Here is an 18,639-nt window from a genome sequence, read left to right on the forward strand (position 1 = left end):
TATCATTTTGTTTTGTTTATAATCACAAAAATGGTGTTTTTTCCTGTATAATCTATACAAAATGTGTCATTTTGTCCTGTCCTGTAGCTTGAGAAAATGCGCGGTGACCTATCATTTTTATTATATTTTTCAACATGTATCAATAGATACAACGTTTTGGACAAATTCTATCATTTTTATTTTAGACTCCCATACCACCTTAATCGTATATATGTATTATTGTAAAAGAGGGGCAACATATCTCAGAGAGACATTCATGTGTCGAAAATAATCATAACGCCCTGGCTAAAGAAAAAAATACCAATAGACAGACATAGTACACGTGATACCGGTCGTAGTGGTGATGATGGTTTAGAAGGTGATAATGGTTTAGAAGGTGATAATGGTTGTGGTGGTCATAGTGGTGATAGTGATGGTGTTCGTGGGAGTGGATGTGGTGTCGATGATGGAAGTGGTGAATGTGATGGTGATGGTGGGACAATAGGTGGTGGTGGTGCATGTGGTGGTAGTGGTAATGATGGTGGATATGACGGTGGTAGTGGGGTGGTTGTTGTTGTTCGTGGTGGTGGTGGTGCTAGGGTTGTTGAGGATGATGGTAATGATGTTGATGATTATTGATGGTTGTGATGGTGGTGGTGAGGAGGAGGAGGAGGAGGAGGATTAATGTTGTAAGTTGGCTGCTTATTCAATAAAAGAATATATTACTGACACGTTGATATCAGTATTTCTAACGAACTTTTATCTCGACAAAAAGATTAAAATAAGCCCAACAGTCTCAGTCTCATTAAAAGAGTCATAATAAATAACGATGTTTTAACTTTTAACATCAAGAGGCATGCATTCTATCCATATCTCGACGAGACCATACTGATGCTATGTTTAAAAGACATAGATGATGTGCCTTACCATACCGTTATACTTCTGACCAAAGCTTTTGTCTATTATCAAGATCTAGATTTACCGTGTATATCTTAGATAACTGTATCCCTTTAACAGCTTCATTCACCCATTATTTAAACCGAACTCGTAATTTTGATATTTAGATTGAGTTCTATTAGGCTTTAAAGATGGACTGTTGGTAAAATAAATATGAAGTATGTTTGCTAAATAAACGTAGTCCTAATAGTATTTTTTAAAATACTTCAAATATTTAACTTATCGAAAACACAATATCACTAACACGGCTATATACGATCAATGACTATATAACGCCTACGCTAAAATTTTATACGTATCTTCATAACACAAAGTGCACAGATATAGTAAAAATAGTTGGAGAGAAAACAAAATAAGTAGTATAGTAGTTAAACTAAGTCCTTAGGGTTCCCGATTAACATGTATCCTGCATACAGATTCCAGACTGATACGTAAGCATTAAATACAAATTGTGCATAAATAGTATAATTCATTTGGGTTATCACCTGAAGCAGAAACTGATTCTGATTTTAGAGAACCTTTCCAAGTTGATCAACACTGTTTGAAAGGGATGGATCATGATGCTCAAACTTCGGTTGTCTGTATAACATGTTGCTATCGTTTTTATTTCTCTTCTTTAATGTTTTTATGATGAGAATGAATTTTGCACGTTGATATAGTATATGCCTTGTAAGCAGGACTCTTAACAACATGTTTTTCTTCAAATCTGTTTGACGTATATACAATCAAAGTTTGATCTGAACCATATCAAAAGTTTCTTTCCATTTATACTCAAACTTGATTTTCTTGCTTTCCAACATTTAATACACGTAGATTAATGCTTATATATAGAAAATAATAGTGCATTGACTTGACATATTTTAAAACGATATAAGGATGAGGCTTAGAAACGGGGGAAATGCGAGGCTGTGCCGAGCTATTTTCCCGTTTCGGGCCGAATCCTTATATCGTTGATATGTCAGGTCAATGTACTATTATAGTCTTTATACTGCAACCTTAAAAAAAATATACAGCACAATGAAATGTACATTTACATGTTGAAACCCATACTCGATGGTGAACGAAATTGTTTGAGTATGGACTTAAATACCAGTCATAAGCAAACAAAAAAATATTAACAAATGAAATATGTTTTTCCAATAATTGCCAAAGAAACAAGGCTGAGTCGTTCCACGCATCGTTGTATGAATTGGAAACAAAAACAGGTTGAAGAGGTCGTATGAATACTGAAATATTATTTCGGCAACTTCTATTTAAATAATCATGAGGAAAAGTGATATCGGGTCAGTGACTGTATATGACATAGATATATACAGTCAACGCATTTTGACTGCTTAAATAGAACGAGTGCAGTATAAATTTTAATAAAATCATAAAAATATCAATTCAAATAATCAAAGTACAAAGAATGCAACAAATGTTTAAAGGTGACCACGTCGTAATATGCCCCCCTTATTATTGATTACACCATATTTGTCTTTAGTGATGTCTGAAATGCATCCAAAATATTATTAAAGAAACTGCATTTAATGGCTATAATTTTCCTTATAAGTCGCAGAATCGACTAGTAGCATTTCTCATCTCTGCCTGTTTAAGATAGTTCCTGGCGTTTAGTGCTACCGCACTCCAATCAGAATTAGATACGTCAAGAACATTAGAGAATGGATTCACAGGATCTATTATGTGGGGTCCAATGTGTCTAAAAAAAGTTTCATTAAAATTAACTATTTTTCATTAGAATGCAATTTACTACTGATAACAATATTTTATTCGATCTTACACCGACACAATGTTTTCTTCGAGATGAATAAACTTCAAATAAAGTAGATTATATTAGAAGTCATCTGTCGCATTTAACATCAAAGTTTTCATTTTTTAGGAGAGGACAAATAACATACAAAGACTGGCTGGTCATTGACATTGGGGTAAATTAAATGCTCATCTCTTTTGTATTTTGTAATAGCTTAACCGATTCCGAATTACCTCACTGATTCTATAGTTGTATGAACAAAATGTAGAAAGAACCTTTTTAAACGATGAGGTTCTATTTAATAATACATTGGTCGAAATCAGAACAAACGATGTTGATTCATACTGAAAATCATTTATGTAGTGTTTAAACTAGTTTTATGTATGTTTTTGTGTTTGAAAACATTTTTTTTCACACACTTATACGTCTTATTCAAAATAAATTTGGCTTACCTCTGGTGCATGTTATGATTAAAGTACTCGAAAAATTCTACTTTGATAGATTGATAATCTGCTAATTGTTCCATAACTCGACGCAGTCCGTTTTCAATCTTAAAGGTTTGTGGTTTACCATCCTGCTGCCATAAATAAATGGCAAGCAATTCGAAAGAATAAGATGAAGGTGGACTCTGAAAAAAGGTATATTGAATTAGATAAGAACAGTTGACTTGAACTGTTTCGCCCATTTTTTGTAATTACGAAAAGCGTTCAATTTGAGTTAACAAGTCCATAAAAAGCAAAACCGGGTAAGGAGTCTAGCTAAGAACGCACAATGCACCCTCAATGCCGATCTTAATGTATTAAAAAGTGATAATAGAGAGTTGAACAGCATTGGTTAATATACATCGAAGGAGTATGAAGACCGCTATGGGTAGATACCTTACCTTAATAAAGTATGTATTATATAACATATTTTGCTTAATTTCAATCCGTCTCGAATATTCATATCCTTTCCAACATTACACAATGTCATTTAGAATCATGATCTGAACAAAATGTCTAGTTTAATTTTAATTGATAATTATAAGGATGAGACAATAACAAACATATAAACCACTAAACATGTTACCACTCTACAACATACAATTTCCCTTGAACAAGACCAATATACATATATAATAAGGATAAGGTTTAATAGGTCTTTATAACCATCAGAATAATTAGTCATATAAATGTTCTTAGAGCAGACTATATCAGTTCTCATCAAAAGCTATGTGTAAAATAAAATCCAACACAATGACTATTGCTGCTCCTGGTAAGTAAATGCAAAGTAAAACAATACGTTTTTTAAAATGTATAATAAAAACGCATTACATAAGACTATTTATAGCTGTTAAAATTTTCATAGATCGAGTAGGAAGAGAAAAAGACAGGTGACACTCACATCTGCGGGAATCGCATGAACTATAAACTAAATAGATATTGCATATACCTTAACTTTCATCATTGCGGTTTTCCAATGTTTAACATACTGAATTAACCGCTTCAGCTGGGCAGGTATTTCACTTTTAACAAAACCTCGTTGAGTTTTTGTTAGCGATGGTGTAAAAAACTTTCGTTCAGCTACAGGACAATCTCTCATTTTCTGGAAGATTTCCGGACGTTTATCTAAAACAGCATCAATGACCTAGTTCAATTTTACAAATGGAATTCTTACAAATTAAACATTTTTTGTTTAAATTGCAGATAAAAAAAATAAAGACCACATCTACATACAGTAACTATTTTACTTGTGTCTTTCTATAAAAAAAACATGTATAGAAACACAAATACACGATATAATAGCATTTGTTATGTATACGGCCGAACATTTTGTATTTTTAAGCGTCGTAAAAGAAATATCAGTTTTGCATGTTAACAAAATGATGTAACATCTCCATCAACACAATTACTTTAACTTGATTTGAATATACTTTGATGTCCTTTGTGATTTCAGGAGCCTTACGTTATTCATTTGTTGACATAGCTTGGTCTCATTTCCCTAGAGTGTTCCTAGACTTGCTACAACTCTCATCCTTTTTTCTTTTTTTCTAATTTATATGTTTACTGAAAACTGCCAATATACTTATTGCCCTTGCTACAATTCCCAATTCTTTTATTTCTTCTTCCTGAATGAGTATCCTTCGCGGAAAATTCCTCTGCAGATGTCATTATAAAGGTAATCTCTTAGTTATAGCAGTAAAATTGTTAATAGGGCAAAAACTAAAATAGAAAGAAACATGTAGCGTTCCTGATGAAGATAAATCCACAAAAACGTAACTTGCATTCAATTACTCATATTTATTCATATAAATGTAATCATGTTTATACATATTTTCCTTTTACATACATGATAAATTTAATTCAATTTGAATAAGCTCAGTACAATAACAAAAGAAAATTCTAACAATTAATACACAATTGTTGTTACTTATTCATTAAACGTTAAATCATACGAAAGTTTGATTTATCCCTGGCCAAAATGGTTTAAGATTTGATTCTAACTTTTCTGTTAAGTGTTCTTCCACTTCGCAATTGTTTAACCTTTAAAATTCGGAGCGCACACCTGAGTTCTTTTATATTCGAAACGCGTGTATAATATGTATTTATCGATAATTTGTGAATTTTTCCTTTGATCTTTTTTTGTGATAATTTTTCATATCATGCTACTCGCTTGAGATGGAAAATTACCGCTAAAAACTAAGCAGGCACGTGGCGTTGCTAACGAAATTGACATGAAATTGACAACGTCGTCATAAGTAAAACAGCGATAAACAGATTATCATTGGTCATCTCAACTCGAGTACCTTTCTCGCTTTCGACGTCCCGGCTCAAGCGAGAAAATCAATCTCGTTGAGATAATCAACGATAATCTATAAGTCGTACTAGAATATAAATTTGGTACCGTTGATGATTTTTATAATATTTGTTTGATATTGTACTTTTTATTATTATACCAAAGGAAGAAGAATTATTTCTATCGTGATATCGTCAGTCCAAAATACTCGTTATAAACATACAGTTTTCCAGATTTGCAGCAGGTAATATATCCACATCGATGTAGTGAGTTCTCCCAGAACCAGGCTCGTAACAGGTTACTCTCAACTGCAATGCCCTTGCAGATCTTCCTGTTACCGTGTATCCTGATGCTTTTAAAGTTCCCTTAATGTCATCCAAAATCTGTGTGTGGTCGACCAGCATTCTACTAACGGTGTTGTAAGTTCCTTTCGGCAAAAGGAATACAATATCTACATCTGAAGATCCTTTAATTGCAGTTCCCTTTCCAGTGGATCCAGCCTTGAGTTAGAATTAAGTTATATATTCTATTGACTGACTTGTTGTTAGTTGTAGCTGAGTTATTACTGTAACCCCAAAATCGTTAGTCTATTTTTATTATAGATGAACGAAATAAATAAGATAAATTAGGCTACATTTTTGCGAATAGTCTAATACCTGCAATATTAAATTTAGTTGGTTATTATAAAAGCTATTTGTTGTGCCTAGATATTTGACTACTATTGCGATATCATCATTACTAATTACAAAACTGTATATAAATATGTATACCTGTTTGTATTTTGCTAGTTTATTTGTCATCGCCTTTTTCATAACTTTTCAGGCGATAAATGTCATAAATGACTATTCAATCAACTTTATCAGGTCTCGACTCGCCAGCTGTGACAACAATGGTATAGAAAAATAAAAACATGCCAATTATTGGGGTCTAACTCTAATTAGATGTATAACCAAAACAAAAGAACTTCGAAGGTACACTTATCTCTAAGTATTAAAAACCACTTTAGATTATTAACAATATTCAAAAATGAATATATATAGAAATAAAAAATTACAAAACAGACCGTGTTTCTTACCGTAATTACTTCTGCTGGTTGGTATTTAAGAGATACATTATTCTTTAAAATATTTCCAATACGTTTGATTACAGCGTTGCGCTCATGTCTATAATTTTCATCAGGTAAGAGCGAGTCAATAGTTTTGTTGATGTTGGACCTTTGCATTCGTCTTTTTTGAACCTGTTATTAAAAACAAATGAGTCCTAAAAATTAACATAACATACATATCCTACATAACCATATACATTGCATCATATTCCGCATGGTTATCGTTTGACGAGCTTATAACATTTTTATTCTTGTCGTTTTTTTTTATTTTTGTGCAAAGTTTTAAACTGCACTTACAGCCACCATATATCATCGGTAAAGCAGATATAGGTGGTAACAGAGCGGGCGTGATCCATTTTTAACTGACACGGTAATGACAACTTTGTTGTATTTCCATACCGGTAATAGCAATGTGTACTTCAATCTAAACATAGTTTTTTGTTTGAGCACATGAGTTGGGCGTAAGTTGATCATTAGAGTCTCATTAGAGTCTCATTATTTTCCCAAAACAAGAACGCTTACTGAAATTATTTGCAAATTTTTGTCAAAGAAGTTGGCGCCCGTCTCATTCGATATGAATCTATATTCATTGCAACTGTTTTTTCTGATAGAAGGCGCCCGTCTCAACCGATATGATTCTATATTCATTTCAACTGTTTTTTCTGATCGAAGGCCACTGTGTGTGCGTAATAAAAATAGCTGTTTCAATAATTGGTGTTGACATCTTTCATAAATATATTATTTTTCAGTACTTTATCCCGCAAAGAAGCGTTGTGTACGTTGTATAGCTGACCACATTAATCCTTCTGTACGGTGCATAGTTAAGTGAATGTACGGTATATAGCTTTTCACGTTTCGAAGTACGTATAATGGCTATATCCGCTATACCGATGATACACGGTAACAGCATGTTATGAAAAAATAAGAACATTATTACGTTATGCCACCAACAAAATAATTTTAATTATCAACTTACAGAAACACGATCATGTCGACTCGTCATCTTATCGTGGCTTTCTTTGCTTAGTAGTTTTTTAAATCTTCTATTAGCAGGCTTACAAAGGTCGCAAACATAGGGGAACTCTTTTGGATGTTCCATTCTGTATTTCCACGAAACTCGTCTACCCATGTTTACAGAAACTGGATAGTTTACGAAAAAGGGTTTGATTCTGCAAAGTGTAAGCAATACTTGCAGGACAATAGTTTAAAGTTATAAGAGAGGTTATGATAATTTGATAGAGAAAATAAAAATAATTACAATTTCACTGGGTAATGGTTCAAAATAAGTCATGCGAACTGTGTTGATACTTTTAAATACAATAGCAATGAATGGTTAAAGTAATTATTACGCTATTCAACTACCAACACCTTTAAAGTCGAAACTTTGGGCTAAAAAATGTCGCGGAACCGTTTAAAATAACCAGGTAAGTATTCTGTGATAGTTGCTAAGAAATAAACTGTTTTTAACAGTTTTCACTCGACTTAATGTCAATATCAAGGGAAAGGGAACTTCACCAAATACTTGCCCTTCTGTTATCAGAATATTATTAATAATAGATAACTTAATTATAAATCTATATAGGCCTGAAGGTTTAATCTCGTGAAAAGACGCAAAGCTCTTCACAATATCATCGCTTACATCCCTGTATTTGATTTGCGTATGTTCAATTTGTTTAATACGTGACAAGCTATTTGTCCGTCGTAACAAATATCGAACTGAGGTTACATGTCATCGTTGATATTTAGAATTATAATGGTAGGCATCAACTATGCTAACTGGGTAACATCATGATTTGCAAAAACATACTGTGTCTTAAGTGCGTAAACAATTGCGTTTGAGTCCATTCAATGGTTGTACATTTATCATTACAGCTAAAAACATATTTGACACACTAGTTTCTTTCCTCGTATTTATAAAAAGGATCATAAATGTAAAGCAATTTCTTAGAATTAAAACGTAAACGAAGAGGTATTAATTTTGAATAATTTATCTAGTATTTTGATATTATAGAGCACCCAATGATTTCATATAAGTATTGCAAACCAAGCAGAAAGTTAATCGACTGAAAAATCAAATATGGTGAATAAAAAACTGGTTTAATAGCTATATAAACCTCCCACTTTTATAACAGACGTATAAAATTACATTACATTGACGACAATGTGTGAACAAAACCAACAGATATAATAGGTAAACAAATCAAAATAGGGGTACAGCACCGCATGCAACTTTACATTCCATCATTTCTATAAATAATTCTATACATGCAACATGTCTGGACTATTAAGTCTTTCCACTTTATTTTACATCCTCATGAAGTTTTGCTGACTTGGATCGAAGCAATTGTTTTAAATTTCATAGGAGTAATCTACTTTTACCAAACAAATGTGTCGTTATAATTTTGCAACTCATAAACTATAGACCAAGAGTCTATTTTTTTTAGGTCAATTGGTTCGGGATTCTAACTTAGAAAATGACGCAAGGTCAAAGCCCTATGTCAGGTTCTCAATTTTGCTTTTTTTGGCATTTTCTTTGACTCTTTTGAAGTTATATTTACTATAGTGATAAATATTTGTTGCATAGTAATGATAATATTATATATTTGGTCTCACACAATACAATTGTTCTCTGATAGGACTTATTGCCTCTGAAAATGTTAATTGATTACTGCTTCAGATAAGTACATGATTAAACCATAAGGCTTTGCAAAATGATCAGTGACATCTGACCTTAAACAATGTCAATCGGATTACCTTATAAACACATTACATAAATTTATTCAAACATATGACTTAATCAACAGAGTTATTTGATGTTGACAATTGCTTTTGTGATACATGCCATATTTGTTTTGGTTATCATTTAAATAAAATCATACTGAATATTATTTGTGTATACATATGCACATTGATAGCTCTAAAATATATCTGTATCTCTGTATTGCACCATGTACTTGTTTTCTCAGATTGCTTATCACATCTTTACCATAAACCAATTTAATGTTATATTGATTCTAATTGGTATTGTAGTCTTAGATACAGGATATTTCTTATATAGTTTTATGGGCTTTAAACTAATTGTCAGTTTCTGTATTTAAGACACAAAAATACCCAAACCAAGCCCTCGCTTCAATCTAATTTTAAGAACACATATCACCAGTGTCAGTCAGTACTTTCCTTACTAAGTTTTTAAAGATGTTCAACAATTTTCAATTATCTCTGTAGGCAATAATATTTGTTTTCCCCCTGGGGCCTCAAATTTCTTAAAATGTTCTGCTGTTTTTAGCAATATGAAATATTTAGTACATATTCAGGATAGAACACACTAATGTAAGTTTTGTTGGGATATTTTTTTGTATTTGTAGCCTGTATTTTTTATGCCGCCGTGACAAAAAAGCATAGTTTGGTGTGACGTTTTACTTTTGGGTTGTCGACAGGACGAAAACACCCCAATAATAAAAGTCAAGAATAATCTATGATTTTCAACGACTGCGAAGAGTAGATATAAGCACTTCTAAACAATTTAACTTAAATTTACTATGAATTTAATTTGCATTTAGGCATTTAAGCGAACTATGCAGACTGTGACTTTATGCTGAGTCATCAATCTTTATGAAATATTTATAAAACTTCATATTTTAGTTAATTTCACTAAAATCTGTGGGATAATTCAAATTTGGTTAAATTCTGTATGTTCTGTTATTTCATCCAATATAGGTTGCATTTCTGTAAATATTTACAATACATTTTCCCATAGGAACATCGTTTCGGCTTAAACTGTACCACTTTGATTATGACTTCTGAGAGTTTAGACTAACACTAAATTTCTTACCTAATCCTACCTCGACTGTAGGGTTACCTAAGATTTCAATATAAACAATACTCATATGTATATTTACTGGTAACATTCCCAAGATATGTCTTTATGAGATTCAACCTACAGATCAGAACTGGGAACCAGCATGTTAACAAAATTAATTATCTATGAATATTCTAGTTCTTCCCAAAAGAGACGTGGTTTGAGAAACAGTTGTATTTACAAAGTACAACCTACAGTCAAAAAACAATTATTTGTTCAAGGTCCTGGTCCAAGGACTGTTCAGAGTACTCATAAAAACTGTCAAAATGTTTAAAAATCAAATTCATTTGCAACACAAGGTATATCTGCACCTATATGTAGTGACTAATGTTTTAAACTTCTATTTGAATAATATTCCTCTTAAGAAATGTATTTATCGAACTTTTAATCTTGCCAACAAATGTTGTGTAATACTTGCTGTGTGTTAAGAGAAGAATATGATTATAATATAATTTATAACTTCCTTTAATGTTCATAATAAATCCATACATGTCAAGTGTGTATTGGTATGAATATATATTGACTGCAAAACAAAAACATTTGTATAGTTTGCTATCAATCGTTATTTGTAATATTACGTTTTATAAGATATGCTTAAAGAATGAATAATTGTCCCATGTAGCGTATCGCCATCTCGAGAGCTTTACGAGAATGTTCAAGGTCTTAATATTAGTTAAATGCTTCAAACTAACATTTAGGAGTGTTATGTTTACAGTTTTAAGATTCGATAGAGTCACTACAGTAGAGACCTTTCCCCATAGATGAACGTTCAAATGTTAATGATAACCGTCATACCAAATAATCAAATATATGTTCATCTCAAATTCTCTATATCCAAATATATAATTCAACAATAAATTGATTTATAAATTCACCAAACGTGTCCATTAGGTCATTTTACTTTAATTTAAAGTGCAAATTGGTCCAGTAAGTGTAGTAAGGGTATGTTGAATCTGAGGCCGTCTTCCCACCAAACGCCGTGTACAGTAAACATGTTTACATTTGGTTTAATGTAATGTACACTAGTTTCACAATAATTTTTTTCACATCTATACACCTTGTTTAGCTACCTGTCCATAAGATTTGTTCACACTTGTAAACTATATGTCATTTAAATGTTCATTACGTAGAACCGAATTCAAATTTTCAAACAACTTTCCTAGCAGTTAGGGAACGACCATTTGACTTAAAAAAAAAAAAAGGGGGATTGATTTTTCCACAATTCAATTTAAAAAAAAATGGGTCATACATGATTAGAATGAACAAATATTCTGTATTCAAAGTTTCTCCATACATTAGGCCTATAGTGTTAAACATGTTAAATATTGAATTGGTACCATCGAAAAAAGAAAAACAATATAAACTTTTTTATAAAAAATTCTGACTCAGAATCCCCTCCCCCTTGTTTTAAAAAGTAAAGCGGTTGCTCCTTTAAGAAAGACATTTTGGATGATTTACAGTAGTTAAAAGATGTCTCGATTACGCATTTAAAACGTAGGCTGCATCAGCGTGCTTATAGACGAAGAAAAAGATTTTTTTATTTCTAATTGTATTTTAACGGATCTGAGATACTACACAAACAAACAATTAACCTAACCCTTTTTCAGTAATGCATTTCTGAGTGAATCGTTGTTTGAGTAAATACCAGTGGCAACTATTTCTGTCAGTGTGTACGTCCAGTCGATTCGGGAAGACCTTTTCAAATGAATTATGTGTTCGGCAATGATGATGGATGAGTCTTGATAAGAGGTTAATAAGGCTACGTAAAGTGTTTTTATAACAAACAAGTTTAGACAAAAATTGCTGTAAAGAGCTGTAGGAAAATTAAAGTTCTGAATGCCCAGTTTTGTGTACTTAGCCTTCACAAGGCCTACATCGACTATCGACTGCATGTAAACAAAACATGATTTAAACTACATGTAAACATTAAGTTTTATCAATGGGAACGTTATTATGTTTAGGCTATGTGTGAGTTACACTAACACAACATCGAGTTTAGGTCCATGTGAACACGGCCTAATTCAGCAGATCGTGCATTTCAACACTGGTTGGTCTTATTTTAAACCAACCATGTTCTACAAAAATAAGTGAATCGTTTTAAGACATTGACGTTTATTTAATAAGGCGTCACCAAAGTATGTCCTTCAGTCCTTTACTTCATATTGAGCCGATCTAGCTCACAACACGTAGCCATTTGTCCTATGTGTACTTTGTTTTACCTAACGATCTACAAAACTAAGCTATTTGATACATTTCTTTTATCTTAGTGAATAGTTTTCTACTTTTAACATTTCAGCTTATGGTTTAGATACCAAAACAATGTCTCAAGCTTTACTCAAGAGATATTTTTCACTAATAAAACAAACTAGAGACACTATAAAACTATAAAAATAGTATGTTTAACTAAAAATAGAACATTGTCTACCTACAATCGTATTGCAGACTTATAAATATTCGGTTAAAAATTACTTCATTCAATAACGTGTATTTGCTATGAATTAAAGTATTCCTAATACAAGATACACTAGATAGCTATAGAAAGATGTGGTGTAAGCGCCAATGAGACAACTCTCACTAGATAACTGGTGCAACAGACTTTGTCAAGTTGGGACAACTATTTATTTTGTGCTTATAAGACACTTATAACGTACTTATTTTGATTGTGGACTAAAATTTATACCTGATGTTAATAACATCATTCTATTCAGTGTTCGATTAGTTAAGTGCAAACTCAAAATCGTAATTGCGCTGGAAATTCATGTTATTCCTTATGTTATCCTTTTCTTGGCTTATAACTCCTTCAATTATCAATTTGGAGTTACAAAGTCGTTTTTAAGAGCTGTTTTAACGACGGGTGCCACATGTGAAGCATGATCTGTTTACCCTTCCGGAGCACCTGATATCAACCCTAGTTTTTTGTGGGGTTCGTGTTGTTTATTCTTTAGTTTTCTCTGTTGTGTCATGTGTGCTGTTGTTTGTTTGTCTTTTTCATTTTAAGCCATGACGTTGTCAATTTATTTTAGATTTATGAGTTTGACTGTTTCTTTGGTATCTTTCGTCCCACTTTTAAGTCAAATTTAAACCCTTTCGTTTCTTTTTCTTTTTTTTTCTTTTTTTTTTTATTCAACAACAATATATCACATGCTGTTAACAGATTTCTTCACTGGTACAGCTATTTCAGTAAAGATCCCTGTTTGTTAGTACCTTAAGACCAGGGTATCTTCAGGTAGTATTTTTATAATTTTGTTAGTTTATATATTATTTGTCATTATACATTGTTTATCATTAAATACATTAATTCTCTATACTTTTACAATTATAACTTTGAATATGAACTGTATATATATATATTGTAACTATCTGATAGATGTTGGGGATAAAAACAGAATCACGGGTTATTTAAGCGTGTTCCGAATTTGATTTGTGGTTTAATGTATTTCTCTGTCGTCCGGTATAACGGTAAATTCATTTGTTATTTTTTGTGTGGATTATAATTACTTTCACCACGTGCTTGCCAAATTTAAATGAATTAGCCACGGAAGGTAGGTTTACATAAGAATCTTGTTCTCATAATGTATTAAGCATAATTTGCATATCTTATGTATAATATAAAGTTACAGTATATAGATTTAAGGAAAAAGTACATAGATTTTTAATTTGTACTTTCACTTTCAAAACTCATTGAAAAAAAAAACATCTATCAAACAATTGAAGTACAAGGAGCTCTGTAAAATACATAAAATATTGCAATACTGACAATAATGCTGTCAAATATAAGAATATATCTTTTCTAGTATCCCTTTACCTTCAATATTAATATATTTTTTTTGTAATAATAATCCTATTTTAAATTCTGACCTAAAAACATTATATATGTTGATATTTTGTGTTCTATATTCTGACAAATAATGTATTTTGTGAATAGTAAATACAATAATTGTAAGTAGAAAGTTTATTTCATAATAATGTTCATCCTTAATTTTATATCCCCAGATTAAATTTTTTTCAGTGAGAATGTGTCTACCAATCTTAACTAATTCAAGTATCTTATATATTTCTCCCCAAAACTCATCTAAAAAGTGGCATGTTACAAAAAAATGTTTATAGTCTTCTGTAACGTTACAAAAATTACAAGTAGAGTTATGGCTTATTTTCCATTGTTTTAATAAGACTTTGTTTGGAAGAATAAAGTGTAATAATTTCCATCTGCACATTTTCAGTTTATTATCTTTTAAGTAATTATGAATAAATTTTTGCACATATTGAGCTTCAATTTGTATGTTTTCACATTTCAAAATTCTATTCCACTTATGATATCCTATTGGAACTTCTTTATCATATTCTATTAAAATTGAATAAATTTTCTTTGAATCTAATTTTTCTAGTTTATGTTGGCAATAATTTTTTTCACTTATATATAGTGAGTTATTTATTAAAACACTAGTTTTTATTGAACATTCTTCATTTAATATTTTTAACCATTCTTTTGGGATTGCTTTTCTCAATCTTGAGAATTCAGCTATCCAGTTTGATTTATGTTTTAACTTTAAACTTATGATTTTTTCTGAAAAAACTCCATTTTCATCAATGATATCATTTATATGAATGATATTACTGTCTATCCAATTTTGAAAAAGGAGTGTTTTCTTTTGAAATTTAGTTAATTGATTTCCCCAAATAACTTCTTGACGGATAAGTCTGTAATTATTTGGATTTTTAGTTTTATTATTTTTATTTTTTAACCATACTTTAATATCAAGATAAAATTCTTGTAGCTCTTTAGTACCCGGTATAGAATATATATTATTAGTATTCATCCTTAAGATAAGTAGATTGCTACCAAATTTATTAAGATAAAACTTTGGTATAACCATCCAATTAAGAAATTTATCAGCAGTTAATCTTTTTATCCAACCTATCTTTATAGATTCTATATATTTATCTATATTTACCATTTTTAATCCACCAGCTAGTTGGTTATAGCTTAATACGGTGCGTTTAACTTTTTCTGTCTTATTGTTCCATAAAAATTCATATATGATTTTTTTAAATTTGTCCAAGTATTCTTTGCTTAAGGTTGACACTGTAGCCAAATAAGTGATTATAGGAATAATTAAAGATTTAATAACTGTTATTCTTCCTATCATGGTTAAGTTTCTTTTTTTTCAGTTTGACATAATTTTTAGTCTTTTCTAGCTGTTTATCAAAATTTAGTTTTTGACACTCTTTTTTATTATGCCCAAAATATATCCCGAGACTCTTAATTGGTTTTTCTGTAAAGTTAATATTTTCATATTTTTCTTTACAATGTTTTTGCTTCCCTAGCCAAATACCCTCTGTTTTAGATCTGTTAAGTTTTAATCCTGAAAGTGATCCAAATTTTTCAATCATGTTAAGAGCTTTTGAAATATCTTGTTTTGATTCGAGAAAAAGAGTAGTGTCATCTGCTAATTGACTTATTTTTAAAGTGTGGGTTTTACCATCTATCTTGATTTCAAATCCTTTTAGGTTATGGTCTTGCCTAATTTTACAAGCAAGAATCTCAACAGCAATAACAAAAATTATCGCACTGCAAGGGCAGCCTTGACGTATACCACGATATATACTCATGGGTTTAGAGATCCACCCATTGTTTAAAACTGAACTTTTTATGTCAGTGTATAAAAGTTTTATCCATCTCATCATAGAATTTTTAAATCCAAATTTTTGTAAAGCAAAGAACATAAAGTCCCATTCTAATGAATCGAATGCTTTCGAAAAATCTAAAAATAATAAGGCACCCTCTATATTAAATTTGTCTGTATAATCTATGACATCTTGAATTTGTCTAATATTATATCCTATGTATCTGTTTTTAACATACCCATTTTGGTCTCCATGAATAATTTGTGGTAATACTTTAATTATCCTTTGAGCAAGTGAATAAGCAACTAATTTTGTGTCAACATTCAATAATGTTATAGGTCTATAATTGTCTAAACTGAGAGGATCATTTTTTTTTATGTAAAAGGGAAATAACTCCTAATTTTTGTGAATTTGTTAACTCCCCTTTATCAAATGAAAGATTAAAAGTTTTGACTGCAAACTCTTTAAGATGTTCCCAAAAAAGTTCTATAAAATTCGACACTTAGCCCATCAATTCCAGGGGCTTTATTAAGTTTCATTTTAAATAAAGAATCTGTGCATTCTTGAGTGCTTAATAAACCTTCCATACTATCGCTTTCTTTTTCTTATATATCTGATCTTACGTTGACTTCCTTACTTAGCTCCATTTTTGCCTCAATTGTGCAAACATAGAAGATGAAATGTCCACTTAATGATGTTTGCTCCTCCATTTATTTTTTTTGCCAGATTTTCGGAATCCTCTGGTTTTATCCATGTATTTATATTAAACAAATATGCCCACTAACCCCTACTTTTCTTTTCATAATTTTATAACATAAAGTTTAAAAACCCTATTTCAAAATTGTAGAGAATTCTTGTGATTTTTTCATCGACTTTGAAACAAATAAGGTATTATGGGAAAAATTTAGAGATAATTATTTCCCGCCAAATTTTCAACGGCTTATATATCGATTTTTTCTACTTTTTTAATTTCTTTATTTATATACTATCAATTTTTAATAGTTTTTTAAAAAGCTTGTTATTTCTTAACAAAGTAACACACATCCATAAGTTATTTTTTGATCTACAGGAAAATTATATTAGCCATTCAAAGTGATATCAACAAAACCTGTTTACTTACTTCAGAATTTATGAGTAATAAATGTAAGGTGGAGAATTGAAACGTACATGTATTTTTCTGACGTATCTCAATTTCCTTAATAAATATATAATCAATTGTTTTTAGAAGTTATAACGACAGGTGTATATGGCCTGCTAGCAATCTAAATTAAATATTATATGTCGTTGTACGTACTCACACTAACAAAATAAATATTCATTCTCTTATTTACATGTGAATATTGAGGAAAAATGGTGTTTAATGGCAATAAAAAGTTACAAAAAATAAATTAAAACACTTACCTGTTACTTTGCACCTTGATCAACGAAATTATCAGAAATAGTATACTACAGATTAGAACTATATTTAGAATAAATTGTCAATACTTATAAATACAGAAACGTGTTTTCCTTGAAACAGATTGTGTAAATCAATTACAGATGGGTGATCACCAGTAATTTTGACTAGTCAAAGTTTATGTTTGCGAGCTTTAGGACAGGTTCAATCGGTATTAGGGTTACAATCAAGTTAACCTTAAAAGTTAAGTGGGTCCTAGGACTGTTCTGTTAACTGCCAAGAAAGTAAATTTTAGACAGGTTCGCTACTGACGTGATCTTGAAACCAGTCCTACAATTAGTTTACATTGACTGGTCTGCTCAACACTAAATTAGTTTTTTTTTGCATTAACAGTTGAAATATTTTGTTTTTCAGTATCAACAATACGTACGTTTTTTAATTCAAATATCTACGTTCAACAAATCTTTAGTCAGTAAAAACAACAAGCTAACGGGCATTGTATTTTTCAATAACTATAACATTGTCAATGCTTTGAGATTGTAATTAAAATGTTTAAGGTTTGGTCCGTACGTAGATTGTATAAAGTAATCACAAAATATCAAAGCAATATCATTGTCGTTTATTCAAATGTATGGTCGGCTTTTTTTTTTTCAGAGTGCCCAACTTTATCTTGTTTTATTTAAAACCTAAACATCCCCTTACAATGAGTAATACAAAAAAGAAAGATGAAACATATATCTAAAGATGATTTGTATAGCAAATATGTTTGCCAGCATACACCAACACTATCCATATTCGTAGTACAAATTATATGCCGGTTTCAAAGATTAAAGTGCTAGCAATTGTTATTGTCATATAACCCTCATTACATGTGATGATTCATAACAAGACTCGTCACTGTTAAAAATGAGAAGATCACAAAATGAAACATTTATAGAATCTTAATTTTTGTCAAACTAATCATATGCATATGGCAAAATGGAACTTTCAATTCATTTTTCAAAACAAAATAAAATTCCCAATCTTTGTACATGTCATATAGCGAATTTGTTCCGATCAATGAATATTCATAATGCTTTTTGAAAATACAACTATATTATTGGCACGATGAACATAAATCGTTAATGCCTAGCTGCATTATAGGTGTGTGACGTGGGTGTTTTTTTGTCTTCAGTTGATATTTCTCCTACTCC

General features: G+C 30.8%; 1 protein-coding gene across 1 annotated transcript; it reads right to left on the reverse strand.

Annotated features, from left to right (window-relative positions):
- Nucleotides 1-2,284: 2,284 nt before the first annotated feature.
- On the reverse strand, nucleotides 2,285-17,659 carry LOC139493265 (2'-5'-oligoadenylate synthase 1-like). Its single transcript, XM_071281499.1, has 7 exons — nucleotides 17,452-17,659; nucleotides 7,543-7,735; nucleotides 6,537-6,698; nucleotides 5,685-5,961; nucleotides 4,118-4,293; nucleotides 3,139-3,314; nucleotides 2,285-2,635 (listed from the first exon to the last, which is right to left on the reverse strand). Exons 2-7 carry the CDS (start codon nucleotides 7,693-7,695, stop codon nucleotides 2,482-2,484), a joined length of 1,098 nt encoding a protein of 365 aa, XP_071137600.1. The 5' UTR covers nucleotides 7,696-7,735; nucleotides 17,452-17,659; the 3' UTR covers nucleotides 2,285-2,481.
- Between the last annotated feature and the right edge of the window lie 980 nt (nucleotides 17,660-18,639).

This window comes from Mytilus edulis, chromosome 10, assembly GCF_963676685.1.
Source record: "Mytilus edulis chromosome 10, xbMytEdul2.2, whole genome shotgun sequence".
Taxonomy (NCBI): Eukaryota; Metazoa; Mollusca; class Bivalvia; order Mytilida; family Mytilidae; genus Mytilus; species Mytilus edulis.

Bases quoted from the DNA above. Each gene is read 5' to 3' on its own strand.
- LOC139493265 (XM_071281499.1), bottom strand. From the start codon at position 7,695: ATGGGTAGACGAGTTTCGTGGAAATACAGAATGGAACATCCAAAAGAG. The intron at 4,294-5,684 runs GTATGTTTATAA...ATGCTGTTTTAG, and splicing joins TGCTGCAAATCTGGAAAACT to ATAAACGTCCGGAAATCTTC. The intron at 2,636-3,138 runs GTAAGCCAAATT...AACTTTTTTTAG, and splicing joins AATCATAACATGCACCAGAG to ACACATTGGACCCCACATAA.